The sequence below is a fragment of the Acomys minous genome, assembly GCF_964271855.1.
Source record: "Acomys minous genome assembly, chromosome: 17".
In the NCBI taxonomy this organism is placed as follows: Eukaryota; Metazoa; Chordata; class Mammalia; order Rodentia; family Muridae; genus Acomys; species Acomys minous.
The window spans coordinates 39,880,552-39,902,105 of NC_140500.1; the positions used below are offsets into that span (position 1 = coordinate 39,880,552).

The window sequence follows — 21,554 nt, forward strand, 5'->3', positions numbered from 1 at the left end:
TGAACAGGAGGTCTAGGTTCACTGCATTCATTGTCCTTGGTTGGTATAGCAGTTTTGCAAGGCCCGCTGAGACAAGGTCCATTGGCGTTGATGGTCTCCATGTGGGGCTCCTGAATCCCACCTATTTCTGGGCCCAGTCCCAGATCCCCAGAGGAGGACACCAAGATCTACATTCTAAGTATGTCTGCTGTTTGTACTACAGAATAAATTGGAGGATCTTGCCTCCATGGAAAAAGTCCTCCTGTCTGTGTTGTCATTACTGTCCTGTGAATCCTTGTGTCCATCTATTATAAAACTTTCATGGTTTGGTCTCACGAGGTCATTAACAGTATGAAGCAGAGAAATACATGAAGAGAGAATGACATCTCCTGGTAAGTGAAAACTTTCATGGGGCATCCCTTTGGGGCTAGTGTCTAACTACAAGTATGTATATACCATGTGAGTCTTTCTGGGTCTGGGTTACCTCACTCAGGACGATCATTTCTAGTTCCATCCATTTGCCTGCAAATTTCAGGATTTCCTTGTTTGTAATAGCTGAGTAGTAGTCCATAGTGTAAATGTAACACAGTGAAGCAGGCTACCAGGATGAGACTTGCCAGTCTGTGACCACACTGTTGGGGAGGAGATCCCCTTCTGTCACAGACCTAGGGGAGGAGAATAGGGTGAAAGAGGGAGGGAAGGAGGGAGGAAAGGGAAGATACAAGTGAGGGGATAAATTAATTAAAAAAAAAAAAGAATGACATCTCCTAAGACTTCACTGCCTCTCTTGCTTTCTAGGAGAGACTACCACTTACTGAACAGATTTGTTTTCTCTTGGTAACAGAAGTCATCATCTATGTCCTTACTTCTTCTCTCTCACAGAAAGTATTATATACAGAAATCATCTATGTATGTGCTAATCTCTTTTCTCCAATAGAACATTTGGGATTAAGTTCTCTGCTATCTGATTTTCCTAGAGAGTCCAGCGACAAGCAATCCTTTACTATCACTGGTTTGGCACAGGGGGAGCTGCTTGGAGAATTTCAAAATCTGATCTCATAATTTGAAATTTTCACTTTCATTGTCTGTTTATTTAAGGCTGTTTTATACATACAAGGAAACTGAGGGAGTCCACTTCAACTGAAGGAAATGTATACAAAATGCAAAATAAGCTTGTATTGTTTTCAAGTTGTAAACCTTTCTTCCCACTTTCTTCCCACTCCCCCATTTCGGTCTTCTTATATTTCTGTGCTGTCTTTGCTCATTCTTTTTTAGTTCTAAGTACATATAGCTATGTTTGTCATGAATCCCAAGAATAAGTGTCAAATAAACTGCAGACATGTACATAGTTGTTGTTATCTGGAAACGATTCCTATAACGCAGCATAAAAATGCATCAAGGTTCTGAATATGTATATATGCTTATATGAGTTGTGTAGAAAAGGCTGAATGACAGCGGAAAGATATCTTGAGGTCTACTCCTAAAATGTAGGGTATATCTGAAGATCTTTATTGTGTATCTGTTTTTAGAGTAATAACAAAGAAGACAACATTATACAAATAAGTATACTTTTACCTGTAGTGTGGAGAAGGATATCCATTTGCAGTACAAGTCAAAATAATTTCAGATCTGGATAAATCCAAAGGAAAAATCACATCCTGTGGCTCCTGAATGAAAATAGGACGGCTGAAACGACCTTCACCTGAGGAGAGAAAAGAAAATATCCACTGAGACACTTTCCCATGGGTCAGGACACATTCATATTAAATTTCAGCTCTACACACATTAGAAACTGTTACATAATACCAAGTGTGAGCTTAGAGATATTCTTCAAGAATTATAATTTTTTTCTGTCCTGATGAGATAGCTCAGGAGGTAAGTGTGCAAGCTGCCCAAGCCGGATGATTGGGTTCTAGTCCTAAAAACAGTGTGAAAAAAATCATATACAGTATGAGCTAGACAAGGCTGTGCAGGGAAGCACCAGAAACAACAGTGAGCTGCATTGTCATGAAGGAAAGGAAGGACACACTCCTGGAAGTTGTCCCTTGACATTTGTACCCCCATATTTATAATATAAAATTACACATATATAATTATTACATATAAATATCATTGCATAAGCTGGGTGCAGTGGTACACCCCTGTAATTCCAGCACTCAGGAAGGGAGAGGAAGGCAGATCTCTGAGTTCAAGGCCAACCTGATCTACAAAGAAAGTCTAGGATAGCCAAGGTTACACAGAGAAACCCTGCCTCAAAAACAAACAAACAAACAAACAAACAAAAATCATTATACATAATTATTTTATACATATGATCATTAAAATGTAATGCAATAAAATTTTTTCCTGAATGATGTACATCAATTTTGTGAACTAATCACTTTTCACCCCAAATTTAGTAGCTTATTCTTCCTATAAATAAAGAACATTCAGTTATACCATCGCAATAGAATTAAATAATTAACATGCCTTACTCATATACTCTTTTACCCTATTTAACCATTTTTTAAACCAAATAAAGCATCATTTGTAATCCAAACTCATTCAATGGCTGTCTCCTTTTTTCATGAAATAACTATCAATCAATGCAGTGCAACTCATTCTGGTCCTCTACTGTCCTTGTTCATCTCTGCATCAATTCACTTGTTACTCCTCAGAGGTTACAATATCACACAACAGGCTGCTAGAATGAATCCCTGCTCCCACATTTAGTGTGGTTGGATGTTTCTCTTGCTCAGCTCTACATCATACAATGGACAGAAATTCTGTGGAAGAAAACCAAGGGAGGGAAGGCAGAAGAACCAACACACATAATAAAGTGCATTGTACAGAGTGCAGTGTACAGTGCACTTGCCATCCCATGGTAATATACTGTTTGAACGATTCATCTGTCATTATGACTTATTCACAGTATGTTCAGACTGTGTGTGTAGTGCTACAGAATCCAAAAGTCTTACTATTTAAGGCAAACTTTTCAATTTGGAAAGACAACAAAGACAGTGTGTAAAAGCTTGAAACTTGTAATCAAAGCAGCCTTAGCAGATGTGAACAATACCTATGACTTCATTACTTATGATTGTTTTGGCATTTACTGCTATTCTTCTTATATATTTTGTCATAATATTATGGCTATATGCAAGTGGAGTTTGGCTGTGAGTCTCAGAATCTGCTCCTATCCTCTGCTGGGTGGAGTCTTTCAGAGGACCTCTATGGTAGGCTCCTGTCCTGTTCCTGCTCTTCAACTGCTCTGGTGTCTATTTTATTTGTCCTTCTGGAAGAGAATTAAGTGTTCTCCATAGGGTCCTCCTTCCTTATATCTGTGTATTGTAGTGTGGTATTATGGGGCTAATATCCTCTTATAAGTGAGTATATACCATGCCTGTCTTTCTGAGTCTGGGTTACCTCACTCAGAATGATCTTTTCTAGTTCCATCCATTGGCCTGCAAATTTCAAGATTTCTTTGTTTTTAATAGCTGCATAGTATTTCACTGTGTAAATGAACCACAGTTTCTTTATCCATTCTTCAACTGAGGGACATCTAGGTTGTTTCCACACTTTGGCTCTTATGAATAAAGCAGCTATGAACATAGTTGAGAAAGTATTCTTATAGAACAACATTGAAATGGTTATCTAGATCACCATAAAGCTGACTCCGTTTTTCAAACTTGGGCCTGAGCACTCACAGCTGTATCTGCAGAGCCCATTAGAAAAGTGTACCTTTTCTTAGTGATGCATACTTATGGTTTTTTTCCCAAGGCTAAGCTTAATGAAAATCATTTTAAAAATCTTAAGAGCAGTGTCAGTTATTTGAGGAAATTACTGCATTCCAACCAACTCCATGAATCCCCAAGTATACAAAATGTGGGTTTCCACAATATAGCCAAATTCCAAACAGGTGTTTCAACAAAGAAACCATGCAGGTACCAGAGAAGATAAATAAGTTGAAGAATATGCTCCCTACTAGGAGATAGGAAAGTCTTTTTATAAAGACTGCTCAAGCATGAACAGCATAGGAAAGATGTGGTGTGGTAATCCAATACACTGATTAAATGGCAGAAATAATCACAGCATGCCAGAGATAGACAGAAATTACCCAATATGAAATAACACATTAGTTCAGGAAAGCCACAAAACTCTCCAAAGTTGTTACACACTGTATACAAGAACAGAAAGATTGGATGTTACCGAGTTAGAAATAAGACAGAGGTACCAGAAAAATGATGAAGACAACTTGGCTGTCAACAAAAAACATTTCCAAACTCTAGGGATGTTTAAGAGAAGAAACACTCGACACCAAAGGATGTGCAGGCTAAAGGACTTATTTTCAAACATGAAGCACTTGCAAGACCAGGATTAAATCTCAGCTAATCTTTGAGCAAAAGAAAAATTCAATACTAACCTTAGTTTAACAAAGAGTATTCTCCACAGAAAACAGTGCAGAAATGTCTACAGGTATGCCCAATGCCCGCTTCTTACCCCCACTAAGGTGTATTTCCAACACAATGGTATCCTGCAGTCTTTTTGTCCAGTGTGATAGACTTAATGCAGAAGCATGGGGATGGATTTTTCTTAGTCAGAATGTTTAAGGATGATACTTAAGTTATGCTCAGTGGTGCACGACTGTGATCCTAGCACACGAGAAGTTGAGGCAGGAATGCTGTGCTTTATACAGTAAGCCAACTCATCAGCTCCCGGTCTCATTTGCACAAAAGTGCACCTTTCATTTCTCCTTACTTATCTACAGCCTCATATAGCTCTTCAAATGCCTTGAAAGATGATGCTAACTTTACCAAATGTTAACAGGTGTCACATCTGGAAAGAATTTTACTTGGAAGAAAAGGTTTTCATGCTTTACTATTTATTCACAGTTTATATAATTGAAACAAACATATATCATACTAAAGGACTAATGGGGATCATAACTGAAGAAGGGAATGAAAAACATTTCAGATCCAGCAGTGGCAGAAGACTACCAGGAAATAGTGTTTTCTGGACACCACAGGGTATTTCACATATGAACTCATAGTAGTTGTAGCAGTATGCAAAAGACCTGTGCAGTTTCAAGTCAAACTTCATATTAGAATGAAAATGCATGGTGAAAATGTAATTCAGTCACTGGCTGAGGTAACTGGTAGATATTTCCTTGAAGAAGTATAGTTACTTTTCTTTAAGCATGTAGACCCTGATTGGTGCAACATGACCCGCTGGATGGTCACATATCCAATGGATGTAGGGAACAAGTAGACTAGATAGAATTAAAAAAAAAGACAAGAAATTGAGTGGATGTGGAATAGGGCTTAGATATGGAAGGAGTCAGGGGACAGGATGAATTTAATCAGAATTCAATGTATGAAATTCTCAAAGAATTAACAAAAATACATATAAATAATAATTTCTGATTTTCTTTGAAAACCGATGACTGGATATTGTTAGAAGATACTGAGATAGTAACAAACTTTGAGACAATAAGGGTTTAGAACATATTTTATGTTCTTTTTACTACAGAATTTTTGTATAGTGTTTTTGCTATTATCACATCCCACAAAGAGGACTGGCATGTAAAGTCATTCCATCAATATTGCTGTGTAAAGAGAATCACAAAAAATCTAATTTATTTACATTGCTTACTTTCACTCTGATAAAAATTCTGTTCAAACTTGAGAAATGGCAAATGGAGTGTATATTTCCTGAGAAGTAGTTTATATAGCCAAGGCTAGTTTGAAAGCAGTAAGTTCAAACTGGATATTGACCTTGAACTGAGTCTCCTGTATTCAGTTCACAGTACTTAGATTGCTGGCATGAACTACCACATGCAGCTTAAGTGTTGCTAGTGATAGAACCCAGGGTTTTATGTGTCCTAGTCAGAAGTCTACCAACATAGCTACATCTATAGCCTGGTAAGTCATAACATTTGTGGAAGTGACTGGCAGTGTTCAAATGACTACTATAAACACCAAATGCCATGATACGTCCCATGACACACTTGTGAAATGAAAACAGCCATTTCAGTTTAATAGATGAGGAACTTAAGACCAAAGTCTCCCCATTCTGTAAGGCACATATGCATGTATTGCAAACACGAAAAAGAAAAAAAAACCGATGATGTAGGGGGCACCATTACAGGCAACTAATGACCATCACATAGGAAGGGACTGGAGGTGGATTTGCTTCCTTCATAAACCTCAGTGCCTACATGAAAAAAGAAATATAAAACCTGTCAGTGTTTGGGCAGGTAGACATAAGACCTGAGCCTCAGCTGCCCCTTGATAGTAGACCTTAAGATTAATATGTCACAGATGGAAACACTGGCTATTTGGTAGTGGCTCCAAGCATGGCAGCACTGTCTCCATCTACTGCATCCTAGATTGAGGTCCATTCTGAGGTCAGAGGCTGCCCATGAGATGATTCCATCACTAACACTGATCTCTTCCCTATTTCCTTTTGTCTTTTCACTGTATGGATGAATCAAATAAATTTTTATTCTATTGTGAGTTCTCATCAGTCAAAACTTTCCATTCTGTGGTGTTCTCCTCAGCAGTGCTCAGGACTCAGCCTCTGATCCCTGAAGTCGCACCAAACAATAAATAAAAGTTTGGGTTTTAAGCACGATATTTTAAATTGGCTTGTCAGATTTTTTTCATGCAAAAGTGAAGCAAGCTTATGTTGCTCTGGTTATCCTTTGAAAGATAATGCTCATTTTCTATATAAAAGAGTTGGAAGTCTTTGAGGCTCTAATATCAAAGTCAAGAAATCAAAATAGGTACTTTTAACTTATTTACATATATATACAAAAGATTCTCCATGACAGGAAGAACCATGACACAATCAGGAATTATATAAATGTTAAATTCTTAATGTTTTGGCTATTTGTATTTGACAGTCTTGAAGAAGACATCTTTCCTATCATGGTTCATCTAAATTTCTAAATGTAAATCAATCTCCACTACATATTGTCATTATTAACTTAGAATACCTATCTAGACCTAAAAACATCGTAAGCCCTAAGCAATTAAGCTTCATTGTAAAACTAAGCTACCTGGTCTGCAATTGCCTCAGAGACTTGGGAAGGAGTAAACTTGATTATCTGAGTATGACAAGAGTGCAGGTTAGTAAGTTCCCAAATGAAAAGTTGACAGAGACAGTTTTCTACCTGAATAGTCACCCAAAACTCTCTATAACATTGGAGCATCATCTTCAGCCTTCTGGCCCAATATTTCTGGCAGACATATTTGTGAGGCAGAAACTATTGAGGACTTGCTTACTCGGTCTTGGCAGAGTTTGGCCATAAACTCTACCTGCATCCAATCTTACTCTGTTTTTAGGCAGAATTCTGTCTGTGGTAGAGATGAGGACCTTTTGGCCAGTGGCTAATTTGCCACATTTGAAGCAATCAAAATAGTTTTCAAGTAGCCTCTTTTAGGAATTTCTCAGGAGAAGAAGCATAGATATTTGTAACAATAAGTGATCAAGTATTTGTGTGGAAGACACAGCATACTTTAAAACCACCTGTGATTATAACAATAGTCTAAGAAGTGTCTTATTCAGTATAAAGACAAAACTTTTACAGTCAATAAGTTCCAAAAAGAAGTACTTCAATAGAAAATTAAAATAAAATCTGTAATGTTTTGGCAAAGGCACTAGGATTTGAATTTAATATACTTTCTTTATTGTCTATTATTAGCTTTTCTGGAATTAAAATTTTCTTTTGTAAAGATCTAACAACAATCTGATTCTCTATCCATACATCTTTGGGAGTACTGTGCTAAAATACAAATGGAGAGTGCATATTTTATAAGTTTGATTTACAGTCACTATGAAACAAAAAGAGAAGTGCAGAGTCCTAAAATCCCTTCAAAGATTATACCCCACTGCTTGACTTCTCCCCACCAGCCACAAACTGTTTATAATTCCTTAACTGCCCAGGAGCATAGGCATTCCAGCTCATTAGATATGTGTGGTGACCTAGTGATTTGGAATTAGCAGATTAACTCTGCATGAAAATGATGTGAAGCATTAGGAATAATGCAGAGAACATAACAACTCACAATAAGGGTCATTTACTACATATATTCTACATCTTATTAATCCTTTCAGGCTTAGGCCAGAAGGATATAACATCATGCTTTGTTGCTTGTTTTGCTATTACTCTCTCATAGCAATAAAACACAGGAAAAGAAAATACAGATGACAGATATTAGTTATAACTGTGACAAATTTTCTTTGTGAACTGACAGTGCAAGATATTAATAAATTAGTAGACTTTACTCATATCAAAGATCAAATAAGACCAATTTCATCACAGAGTAAAGGTCAAGGCTAAAATTGAACTTGTATGTGAAAAACTGTGACCTTTGACCCTTACAAGAACTCTGTAAAGAAGACTATAAGAATCCTGCTTTAAAAATGAAGATATTGATGAGTAAAAAGACTGAGTAATTTATTAGTGAGCAGTAGGAACTCAATTTTGAACCTAAGCCATCTGGTCCCCAAACTTGCCCTCTGAATTCATATGAGATGCACTCCAGGAAGAAACACCAATGGGAGACTAATTAAATGACTACAATATTGCAAGTTAAGTATTATACCAAAAGCATAAATATAATTTTAAGGAGTGTCAAAGGAGGAAGCAATTAATTTGACCTGGAGCTTAAGGAAGTGTGCCAAAGGAAGCAATATTTAAGTCATGTATGTGTCTAAGCAGAAAAGTATGAACATTCCTGAAAGGGAAGTTATGTACAGTAAGTTCTGTGCAGAAGCACATACAGAGAAATTTTCATCCAGCAACATGGCTATTCTGTCAAGGGATCATATGCAAAGACCTTCTAGGTCTACGTGATCTGAATGAATGAAGGCATGTCCTGGATTATAGTATGATCTGGATGGAATACAGATATGCCACGAGTACACATATTTATCCCCAAATAATGTAGGTAAGGTTAATTTGTAGAAGAAAGCATCCATGTTTGCAAGTGATGTCTAATTGAGGGGCAGGCAAAGTGACAAATTACAGAAAGATTTGATGGAATGATTCAGAGACAGGATACTCACAACTCTCTAGAGAACAGACAGAAAAGAGGAGCTATTCAAGAGCAGCCAGAGAAGGAGAAGAAGATAGACAATAGAGAAGAAGTAGGGGCCAGACAGACAGACAGACAGACGATATAGAAGAACAGAGAGACAGTACAGAAAGACAAGGACACAGTAGAGTTCAGCAGTAGAGTACAGATGAGTTTGTACAGTCCAGTTCATGAAGTTTAGAGACAGCTTTTCCTAGCACAGCAATTTGATGAGAAACAGAAAGAAGCTAGTTTGTATCAGTCTGCTTAGAGAAGAATTTGAATCAGTTGAACCAGCAAACTAGATTTCAGAAAGAATTAGAAAGAGTAAGCTTATTCAACAGTAAGCCCGCAAGATGACAATTATATCAGGCTAATAAAAGTTGTATTTACAAGCATTGTGTGAGCAGAGATTGCAAAGTGCATGCCACTCAAAAAATATAACTGTCTTGGATAATAAGAAACCAAGAGAACCATGGGTACAAAGACTGTAACAGTCAGTTTAGAATGCCTTTGCAGGGCTGACTTTAAATGACATCACAGATATGTGTAACTGATCTGAAAACAGAAGCCGTGCCAGCTTTCTTTTTATGCAGGATTATGGCATGTTTAGATCTATGATTCACTGAAGCAAAGATAAAGGATGAGAAATCACATATCAGAGAGATTATTTATCTAACATTGAAAACACTGAGATAATTGGGCATTGCCAGTGGGAAAAAAAGCAACCAAAAATAATGAGAGAGCTGTTTTTCAGGCATTTGGAATGCCAACAAAGGAGAAAAGCTGATTGGATGTGTGGTATGAGGAAAAGACAACATTAATATGACTCTGAGACAGTCTATATGAATGGATTAGTCCAGGCATATATGCTTCCTGAAGCTGCTCACTAAAGAGAAGAAAAACATAAGAAAGGAAATATTAAGGACATGAGGCTAAGTGAAAATGAGAAAATAGTAAGTCTATTTATTTTTTCTTGCAATTATTGAAAAAACATTTATTAGTGGGCTTAATATGTGCTGAAAATATAGCAGCCACCAGCCCCACTAAAGCTGCTGCTGTTATTGATCTTGTATTCTAATTGGAGGAGGTGTAAGATAAATCAGCAAATAAATAAATGTTGTATGAAACTGTGGTAAGTATTTGAAGAAAAAGAGAGGGTTAGTGAGACAGAAAATTGGGGTTTGGATGGAAAGTGATTTTATATTTTTAATGATGAGGGATGCCAAGACTGATCTGCTGATATCAGAGAAGAAATCAAAAGTGAATAAATCATAATATGTATGCAGAAAAATTGTAGATAGAAAAACATCTTATTCCAAGACCTCAAGGCTCAAAGAAAACTATTGGTATAATTTAATTGTGATATAGCAGTGGCTTAGAGCATAGTGCCTATAGTGGGAGTTAATAAACTGAAGCCCAAATATTTTTCTTTCTTCTGTCTTTGTTTGGAAGATTAAGACAATGATAGCTATGATGCATTAGAAGAGATAGTAAGTCAAGAAAATTACAAAGCATTTTTGCCAGCCTCAGGAAACAAACATATCCAGGGGTCGTATGCTCCCAGTTGGGAAGAGACCTAGACTGTAATAAGTTAGATTAGTTGTACAGGTAGAATGTGTGTGTGTGTCTGTGTGTGTGTCTGTGTGTGTGTGTGTCTGTGTGTGTCTGTGTGTCTCTGTGTGTCTCTCTGTGTGTGTGTGTCTGTGTTGGAGCAGACACCTGTACCTGTGAATGTTCATAGATGTACATTTGTGTGCATGTATACTCGCCTTGAATGCATCACCATCTCCAGCCTTTTCATATGGACTCTGAGGATCAAATTCAGGTCTTCATGGTTATCAGACATGCACTTTGTTGGCCAAAATATCTCACTAGCTCCAAGAGTGGTTTTTAAAAAATATTGCTTGTGATTTCTATTAGGTGTCTTACTAAAAATGATTGAAGTTCCATTCTATACTTGAATCTGCAACTCATGGGAGAATGACATGCTGGAAATACATGTATTAGCAGACTATTATAATTGAAGTTACTGAGAAATAATAGGCAGTACTGAAGGGGACGTTCTTGAGATAGTGATGAACAGAATCTATAGTTAATTGAGGGTTTCCCGTATCAGAAACAGGTTAGTTCTCCAAAGAGAGATGCTAGTGTAAGTGAAATAAAAGAGAAGTAAAATATGGGATTTATCAACCCAGAAGATGTTACAAGATTGGAAAAGGCTGTAGAGTGGTGTAGGTCCAGGAAGAAGCATGGCCAAGAAACAATATAAAGAATCATTTGGAAACAGTAAGTAAGGAAAAATAATTTAGCATGAATCTCTATAACCTGATTCTAGGAATAAAGCTAATATTGGAGAACTGGATGGGGTCTTGTGTTGCTCTATCAAGAAGAAGATTTATAGCATGTTTTTATGCTCTGAGTGCCATGACATAATAAAGGCATTATGGTAGATAAAAAGATAAGAAAATAGTTGGCCTGGTGACTTGGATTTGCCTTACTGTGCAATGGTCAGCCTTCAGTGAGGTGTGAGGGTCATGCAGAATAACAGAAAGGAAGGCAAAGGAACTACTCACGTAAGGACAACATGATTTTACATAGAACAAAATGGTGGCACATATTAATATGGTATTACACTAATGGACAACACGCATACATTAAGAGATGTGGAAATTTTGCTAAAATTATCCTAATTTTTTCTTTATTCCTCTGGGAGAAGGAAGACATGGAATAAGGTGAGACAGAAAGTAGTAGAAGAATGAATGGGAGATTTGAGATGAAGAGTCAAATAAATGAGTATAAGAAAATGTGAAAATGTTTAGACCCGTGAAAGGTAATAGACATTCCAGAAAAATGAACAAGAGATTTCAATCTAGACATAAAAAAGATTGCAGAGTGTCCTTGTCAAGTGTACTGTTTTGATTAATTCTGTTTTCCAATGTCTTCTACTTCACCACAATGTGATGAAGAGAAAACTATTAAGAATAAAAATGATTCTTAGCCATCACAAAACATATAAATTATGTCCAGCAAAAAGCTGGCATTTTTTTTCAATTTTACCTTGTGGAAAAACTAGACTTTTAGTTTATTTTTCTAACAGCTTTCTTGAAATATAATTTGTATGACATGAGATTCAGCTGTGATACACTGGCCTCTGTCTGTAAATTCATTCTAACATTCTCTATGGGTTGTGAATATGTGTTGATTTGTACCCCTCGCATTGGTAAAAATCCCCAAATTTAACAGATTCCTCCCTCAAATAACATGCGACAAAAAATGAAACAGAACATTTCTCTTCACTTAATTCATATTTAAGTGTCATGATTTGGGTGCCTTAAAACAAATTTTTAGAACATGTTACATTTGAATTGGGGGGATTATAAAACATAGAACACATAGTGGATAGCTACAAGCAGCAATCTAGTTAGAGAAGGATTGGATGACAATGATTTGTAAAGTTAGTGGAAACATAGATCAAAGGAAAATATGGCAAAATTCAGGATGCCTCAGTAATGATGACACCATCCAAAAAGAGATATTTAAAACAAAAGAAAATATATAATAAAATACTTTTTAGGAAGTCACTGTATTCTTTTCCTTTGTGGCATTATTAAATCAGCTTAAACTTAATGGCAAATGTGGTGGTTAGTTATCATTTTTTAAAATTTTTTATTAATTTATTCTTGTTACATTTCAATGGTTGTCCCATCCCTTGTATCCTCCCATTCTTCCCTCCCTCCCAATTTCCCCTTACTCCCCTCCCCTATGACTGTGACTGAGGGGGATTTCCTTCCCCTGTATATGCTCATAGGGTATCAAGTCTCTTCTTGGTAACCTGTTATCCTTCCTCTGAGTTATCATTATCAACTTCACTGACTTTGGAATCATCAAGGAAAGACACTGTTGGGAGTTCTTAGGAAGGTATTTTCAGAAAGATTTAACTGAGAACGGATCACCCATCACTGAATGTATGTGATATTCCTTCAAGGACTGGAGTACAGAGTTGAATAAAAAAAATGACCTGAGTCCAGTTATTCATCGAGCTACTTCCTGACAACAGACACAATGTGACTAGATGCTTCATGCTCTTGTTGCCCTGACTTCCCCATCATGAGTGTCTGGCCCATCAAACTGTGTGCTAAAAATAAACATTCCTTTCATCTGGGTTTGTACATGTGAAATAAAAAAAGAAAGTACAGCAAAAAAAAATAAATAAATAAACATTCCTTTCTTTTTAAAAAATTATATCTATCTATCTATCTATCTATCTATCTATCTGTCATCTATCTATCTATCTATCTATCATCTATCTATCTATCTATCTATCTATCTATCATCTACATATCATCTATCTACTTAAATGTGTGTGTATGTGTGTGTGTGTGTGTGTGTGCGTGCGCACGAGCATGCACACACCATATGCCACAGTATATATGCAAAGGTCAAGAACAACTCGGTAGACTAGGTTCTCTCCTTCTTCTCTATGGATTACAGGGTCATCAGACATTGTGACAAGTGCTTTTATCTGCTATGCAATCTAACAGATCCAAATTTACCTTTCTTTTAGTTACTTTTGTCAGATATTGTGTCACAACAAGGAGAAAATTACCTAATAGTGCATAAAATAACAATACTAAGTTATTTGGCAACTGCGGAATTCAGAATTCCCAACTGTATCTCACTGGCTAAATGCCTCTGCATTGGTTTGTGCAGTTTCCTCAATCCCACTGTCCACAATGTCACATTCTATCCAACTCTCATTGAATGACTGACTTTACATCCATACTTACCTTTTCTCCCCACTCTTTTTTTTTTCTCATTCTGTCCTATTTAAATATATATGTAGCCATACTGTTCTAGATAAACTAAGATATTCTTATTTATAAGGGATGATAATCAATGTCAATATACATATAACATTAAATCTTCTTGATCTTGTAAATATATCTGTAATTTTCAAGCATATGGAAACATGGGGCCATTTTTCTGACTTTCTCATCCATAATAGTAGAGACAAAGAAAAGAAACAGTAGATATAACTAATAGTAATATTTGTACAACATATTAAGAATGATAATGGTTAGATACTTAAAAATGAAAATGAAAGCCTAAGAACAACAACAATGAAGTCTCTGGTATGTTCTTTTGAAGAAATTGACTGATCAAAGTTACAATGGATTGAGACATACAAGCCACATTTAAACCAGGGGCAAAGAGAAAATGGTGCAGAAAAGTCAGGCAATAAAAAAAAAGAGATGAGCAAAAAGCACAGCAGGACCTGGACAAGTTGTTTGTATGTGTCTGCTTCAGTTCTTATTATTTTTATTTTTAGAATGAAAGAGACAAGCCTATTTGTAGACCGACACCGATAGGCCAGCTGGGCAGGAGACTCGGATTCTATCTTTTGAACTTCTGGGTCTTTGACCCTATTACTTTCCCAATTTTAGAGCATTTCAACATTAACCTTTGAAAAACAGCAGCAGACTGTCAAGTATACCAAGCACCTAAAAGCACTTTCCTAAAATGTCCCAGACTAAAGATGCTACAACACCCTACAAAACCCATTATTATCATCCAGTTATTACTATGGCCCATAGATTGTACGTGTGTTTCTCCATGAAATGTCACTGACTCCAATGCATACACCAACAAAAAAAGAATGTAGAACATCTAGAAAAAATAGAATAAATAGCTCTGAGAAAGTATTAAATAAACTCCAAAGAACGAATACAGATATGTGCTATAAATGTACAGCATTTGAAGATAATAGACATGTAATATTGTAACATGGCCCTCAGCTAAGGATGCCCTATCATCTACTCTGTTTTTCTGTGCTTAGGGCTGGCATGGATGTCTTAATGAAACCAGTGATTGGAGGTTACATGTCACCCAAGCGGCCTCCTCTCACGATCTGTGGCTGCATCTCATTCCTAAGGACACATCCTTCCTTCACCAACAGCATTCTTCTTCATTCCTGGCATGTCTTTTCTTTTTACGCCCTCTGTGCCAGGCAAAAATGCCACCAAATTTGTCATAAAATATTTGTCCTTTGTGAAACTAGCCTGATTACATTTTATCAGCTTATAGCTTTCTGGGTGTTTGGTAACCTCATCCTTTAGTACTGTCTCGGGGATCTTGCCTACAGCCAAGGGTAGATCTGTTCATTTATAATTTCCTGTTTCTTTCTGAGTAATTCCCTCATAGACTGGTGGAGTGAGGTATTGTGTGTGTGTGTGTGTGTGTGTGTGTGTGTGTGTGTGTGTGTGTGTGTGTGTGGTTTCTGTTCAGTTTCTATCTTCCTCTCCATATACAATGTTTTTGCTACTGCTATATGCATTTGGTTTTAAGTTTTATGTATTTAGCAATAGCTCCAATGTTTTTCGAATTCATCCTAGAGATGTTATGTTTTTACAAATGATGATCATTGGTTGATACAAAAACATATATTACTTATACTCTTAAAGATCGTCTTCCTGTTTGGAAATGGGCTTCATACTGACATAAAAGAGCACACATTCTCTCTATTTCTCTCTTGCTACATACATCACTTTAAACTCCATAAACACCATAATTATACTAGACTGAATTCGAATATGAAATAAGAAAATGAAGTAGCATCCTCTGATTCATTATGCTATATTGTTTTCTCCCCAGTATAAACATTAGATGACAGAGAGAGTTTACAGAGATGGAGTTCAATTTTTTTCAGACTCATAATCAACAAAGGATCTTTATATTTCTCTGATGAGCAGGAAGAATGTTCCCTGTGTGGGAGAAGACCTTGGAAATTTCTGTTTATTCTTTCAAGGTTCTAGCAGTTCTGATTTGATGCTCTTGTTGTTTCTGGATTTTTTTCCACTTCAGTATTTGAACATAAACATTTCCCTGAAGATGTTACATTGACTTTGGAAGCATTTTACAAGGGTAGGGATGTGTCAGGTTTTTCCTTCCCCTTCTAACCCATGTCTGCTTTTTCTTTCTTTTCCATATCCACTTTTTCCAATGCTCTTCATCACAGAGAAAAATAAAACAAGACCTTAAGAAATAAAAACCACCAAGCCAAATAACCCAGTTAAAATTGAGATACAGAGCTAAACAGAGAATTCTAAACAGAGGAATATCAAATGGCTGAGAAACATATAAAGAAATGCTTAACTTCTTAGTCATCATGGAAATGGAAGCCAAAATGACTCTGAGATTCTATCCTGCATCCTTCAGAATGGATAAGATCAAAACTTCAATGACAGTACATGTTGTCAAGTATGTGGAGAAAGTGGAACACTCCTCCCTTGCTTGTGGCAGGGAAAACGTGTGCAATCACTTTGGAAAACACTGATGCTTTCTCAGAAAAAAAAATGGGAATAATTCTACCTCAAGACCTAGCCACACCATTCCTGGGCATATACCCTAAAGCTGCTCCAACATACAAGGACATTTCCTCAACTAAGTTCATAGCAGACTTATTCATAATATCTAGAATCTGGAAACAACCTAGGTGTCCCTCGACTGAAGAATGGAAAAAGAAACTGAAACATTTACATAATGGAATACTACTCAGCTATTAAAAACAAGGAAATCTTGACATTTTAAGGCCAATGAATGGAACTAGAAATGATCATCCTGAGTGTGGTACCCCAGATTCAGAAAGAAAGACATAGTATATATTCACTTATAAGTGGATATTAGCTCAACATAGATGTCCTCTGAGAGACTCCACCCAGCGTGGAATTGGGACAGATGATGGGACTTGTTGCTGTACTCCAGGTGAGAATTTTATGGAAGAACAAGGGCATGGAAGGACCTAGAGAGTTCAGGAGCCCCACAAGGAGACCATCAAGGCCAGTAGATCAGGATCCATGGGGACTTGCACAAACTGGTTCACCAACCAAGGACAATGCATGCAGTAAATCTAGACCCTCTGTTCAGATCTGGCCAATGGGCAGCTCATTCTCCAAGGTTATGCGGATAGTGGGGACATGAACTGTGATGCCCCAGATTTTATCACCTCTCCTTGGTGGGGAGGTCTGGGGGGCACACAGAGGAAGGGGAAGTATGCTATCCAGATGATACCTGACAGGCTGCAGTCATATGGTGGGGGAAGAGTTCCCCTTCTGTCAGAAGTCTAGGAGAGGGGAATAGGGCCGAAGAGTGAGGGAGGGTGGGGATGGAAAATACAAAGAAGGGGAGAACAGTTGGGATGTAATCTGAATACATTATAATAAATTAAATTAAAGAAAAAGAAAACAAGGGAACATGTTGTTATAAACATCTTCCTTTCATACAAATAGCGTTTTAAGATCGACTAATTTTTTAAAATTACAAAAATAATAAAGGTTTAATATGAAATATGTTTAAAATTCAGAATTATAATTCTGAGCTCAACCTTACCATTGAAAAATAACTACTAAGATATCAATACCTTTTAATTTATGGAGTTTCTTCTCAAAATTAAATGTAAATAATTGTTACTGGGCATTGAACCTTCTATATCCTAGATGTTAGGCATATCTCAAGTGCTGAACTTTGGTCTCAGGCCTTTTAAAGCTTCTCCTGGTAGTGTTTTCCAAAAAAAATCAGTGTAAAATAAATATAATCTCTGTTATTAATTGACCCTCTAAGACTTAAGTTTAATGAAACAACCTGTTTTTAAAAATGATGGCTCAGAGGTTAAGAGCACTGGCTGCTCTTTCGAAGGTCTGGAGTTGAATTCCCAGCACCCACATGGTGGCTTACAACCACGTGTAATAAGATCTGGAGCCTTCTTGTGGTGGGCAGGCTCACCTGTGGGAAGAATACTGTATGAATAATAAATAAATATTTTTAAAAATGTAAAGCATAATTGGTCATGTGTGCCATTTATCTATAAGTTTAAGATTTTCCTCTGTAATATAAGGAACAAAGTGGAGAATCATTTCTCAGCATGAATTTCTAGAATTTGAATTGAATTGAATTGATATGTGGGAGGATTCAAGTTTGGGGTGCACTGAAAATTAGTGTTAATTTCTATCTAAAGCAATGGAGGGAAGTTGTAGACTGTCTTGCACTGCAAGTGACCCACACCAAGACTTGAAAGATAATGGTCATAGAAACATCTATAAGAGGATATTCATTTCTATGGCTACTGTTATTTGATTTACGTTCCACCCGAACTTTATGATGAAAAACCCTGTTTTTCCCACTTAATAAAGAATTTGAACAGGTTAGACTGATGTTTGAAAATGGCTTTAACATCCCAAAGATATAAAAATTCAGAATATATGCACTGAGGAAAATAAGGATAATAAATGGAAAATGCCTTAAGGAAGTTAACTCAGATCCAACTCCTTTAGACCCAGCATGACAGTGGCAGAGTCAGGAAGGAGACAAGTCTGAGACCACTGTGGAATAGATGTAAGGCCCTGTTTCAAAGTTAACATAGTGAATTCTAGTGAAGAAAAGACCGGACAAGACACTATTATACGGTGAAAACCAAAATAGCTCTAAGCATGGATGTCAGGTACAAAGTCACAGCATCCAAGTGTGCTGCTAACCAGAGAAAGGAAGGCTCATCACCCTTCTACCATGGATAGAGAAGGGCCTTCGGGGCCCCACCTCTTGCAGAGGAGATGCTGCTACTCAGATTTCAGTGAAAGGAGAAGCCACCCTCCTCAGTGGCCTGCCCACTGATAGGTTGTCTTTTTTGAGGTAAATAACTTCAGCTTCAGTCTCTGAAGACTCTGTCTCCATACCATAAAGTGGAGAATAAAAGAGGAAGGCATCCTACATCAACCTAGGCCCTCTAGTTGCACACATACAGATGGACACATACATCATACATACAGATGGCAAACAGCACAGAGAGAGGGGGCAGGGCTTTCATCACAGCACATGCTGAGAGGAGAGGGGAGACAGCTGTCCTTTGACCACAAGGTCTGCAGAGTACATGCATACCCATGCCCTACCTCTACCCCTGACACACACACACACACACACACACACACACACACACACACACTAAATGTAATTTATCAAAAATTCCAAAGCCAAAAGCAGCTAACCTACATGTATTGGTGTACCCTCAGGCATAGCTTCAGGAACTGAGCATGGGAGGCAAGAGGCTTTTAAGTTTGAGACTAGCTGGGCCAAACAGAAAGACTTTGTCAAAAGCAATTCTCAAAAAGCCTTTATATTTTGCCTTTAAACTTCCAATTTGAGGATGGTGTTGTTCCTCCCTACCCCCACTGCTTTTTTTTTTTTTTTTTTGGTAGCCATAAAAGAAAACTCAGTGTTAGAACAAAGCTATTTTGTCCTTAATTTCTCTGAAAAGAACAAAGATCCACATTATTTTGGCTTTTCATTTATCTTGACCTTACCATTTCTTTGGCTCCATCATAAATATAACAGGTGGTCCATCCAGGAACTACCACCTGTACTGTAAGTCTCAATCTTGGCACAGTTCTTACTGGGTGCAGCTGTCTTAAGAACTGAACTAAAAACACATGCTGCCTTTTTTGTTTATCTAGACCAGGACATGAAAACAGAATTCTCTTCATTCTTTATCTATGAAAATGAAGACCCTCATTTTAATTTCCCATGATGATTTCAATGCATAGTAGAGATAATGACAGCATATTGTATGTAATTTATTTTATTTTATTTTAAAGGTATTATGAACCAAGTTACTTTACAAGCTTTTCCTAAATATCAATGATTCACAAGTGTCAAATAATAGTGTAGACAAGAGCACAGAAATAAAAAACAAAAACAAAAAATAAATAAATAAACAAAACAACGATGGTCCTAGGTTCACATCAAGGTTTAAATCACCAACAAACCTCAGCCACCGCTGCTGCTGACGCTGGTGCCGCCCTATGAGCATATACAGGGGGAGGTAATCCCCCTCAGGAACAGTCATAGGGGAGGGGAATAAGTGGAAAATGGGAGGGAGGGAAGAATGGGAGGATACAAGGGATGGGATAACCATTGAGATGTAACAAGAATAAATTAATAAAAAAATTCCTCTACAAAAAAATTAATAGCTGAGAAAGTGGCTTTCGGGATCACGTGATCATGCCTCTAAGTCTTTGTAGAGAGTCCAGATAGTAGTTCTGTTTTATTCTGAAGCTGTTTATCACTTATGTTTTTTATATTATATATAATATATATTATATACATCCATTTAAAAAAATAAAATAAAATAAAGTAAGTGCACCTTGAAAAAAAAATCACCAACAAATGGAACCAGACCAAAATAGCCAGAAGATGGGTGTGTGTGTTTATTTTCTTATTTTCAATAGCCATCTAATTATTTATGTATATGTACATGAATATAAATATTTATGTATCACATACATATATGTATATACATTATTATATGTGTGTGTATACATACACTGAGGAAAGATAGATAGATAGATAGATAGATAGATAGATAGATAGATAGACGATAGATATATGACATCTACTCCTGTGGCTACTATAACAAATTATGACTGAGTGGCTTAAACAATTAATTTGTTCCTTCTCAGGACAAGTGTTACAAGCCTGAATTTAATGTATGCCAACAATAGTTCTTACTAGAGTTTCTGAGGATTAAGACTTCTCACACCTCTCTCCTCTTTTGGTAGTTTCCATCAATGACATGATTTTCTTAGCTTTCAGATGAATTACTCTTATCTGCACCTCTGGGTTAACACACCCAGCTTCTCCCCCTCCCCCAACCCAAGTGCTCTTTTTGTTCCAGATTTTGGCCATTGAAGTTTAGGTAGAACAAAAGTCAAGGATGATTTCATCTCAAGATTATTAAGTAATCACTTCTCCAAGACCTGCTTCCTAAATAAGATCCTTTTTATAGCTTGCTGTTGACAGTAGTTTTGGAGAAGATGCCAGAGGCCACTGTGCTGCCACTCAGGGTGTCATTAGTTCTCTTGTGTAGGAGACATGGAATGTGGAGCAGACCAGAAAGGTAGTACAAGGATATAGGGCTTCCCTTTATTCCAACGATTAGAAAATTTCTTGACTTCTCTGCATCCCCAGCAAATTGTGAATTGTAATTCAAAGGGAAAATCAATCCTTAATACTTTTCAAATTTGTCAGAATGCATTTTAAAAGCAACTTAATTACTTGTAGAGTTCCAAGGGAATGTTAGTGAAGAGAAACCTTGTATTCTTTGGAGAACAACGTTTACTATTTTCCAGTCTCCCATTGTCTCTGGAAGTGTTGGCCTAAATACTGCACATCAAAACATGACCAAACACATGCCTCAGGAACACAGGTGCAATACCTCACCTCTCTCTTTCTATTTAGTCTTACTTCAGCACCCCCAGTAGAAGCTAGATAGATTCTGTGTGATTTATCAGAATATGCTTATTGTTTCTTTGTACGAGCTGGGAAAGGGTAGTTCTCTAGAATCATAACGGTCCCTGTATAATCCTCATACTGTATTTGCCACTGCAATAACATATGGATTGTTATTTCATTGAATTTCTGCAATACTGTAGTCATTGAGAGTATTTTCACTTAATAGCAAGAAGCCTGAGT

At 36.9% G+C, this 21,554-nt stretch overlaps 1 protein-coding gene across 1 annotated transcript in view; it reads right to left on the minus strand.

The window, feature by feature from the left end:
• The window catches only part of LOC311588829 (contactin-6), a 324,841-nt gene that overhangs the window by 181,447 nt on the left and 121,840 nt on the right, over positions 1-21,554 (minus strand). Inside the window, exon 3 of the mRNA XM_084766812.1 lies at positions 1,555-1,681. Coding sequence (XP_084622938.1) covers positions 1,555-1,681 — 127 coding nt within the window. The remainder of the gene's footprint in view (positions 1-1,554; positions 1,682-21,554) is intronic.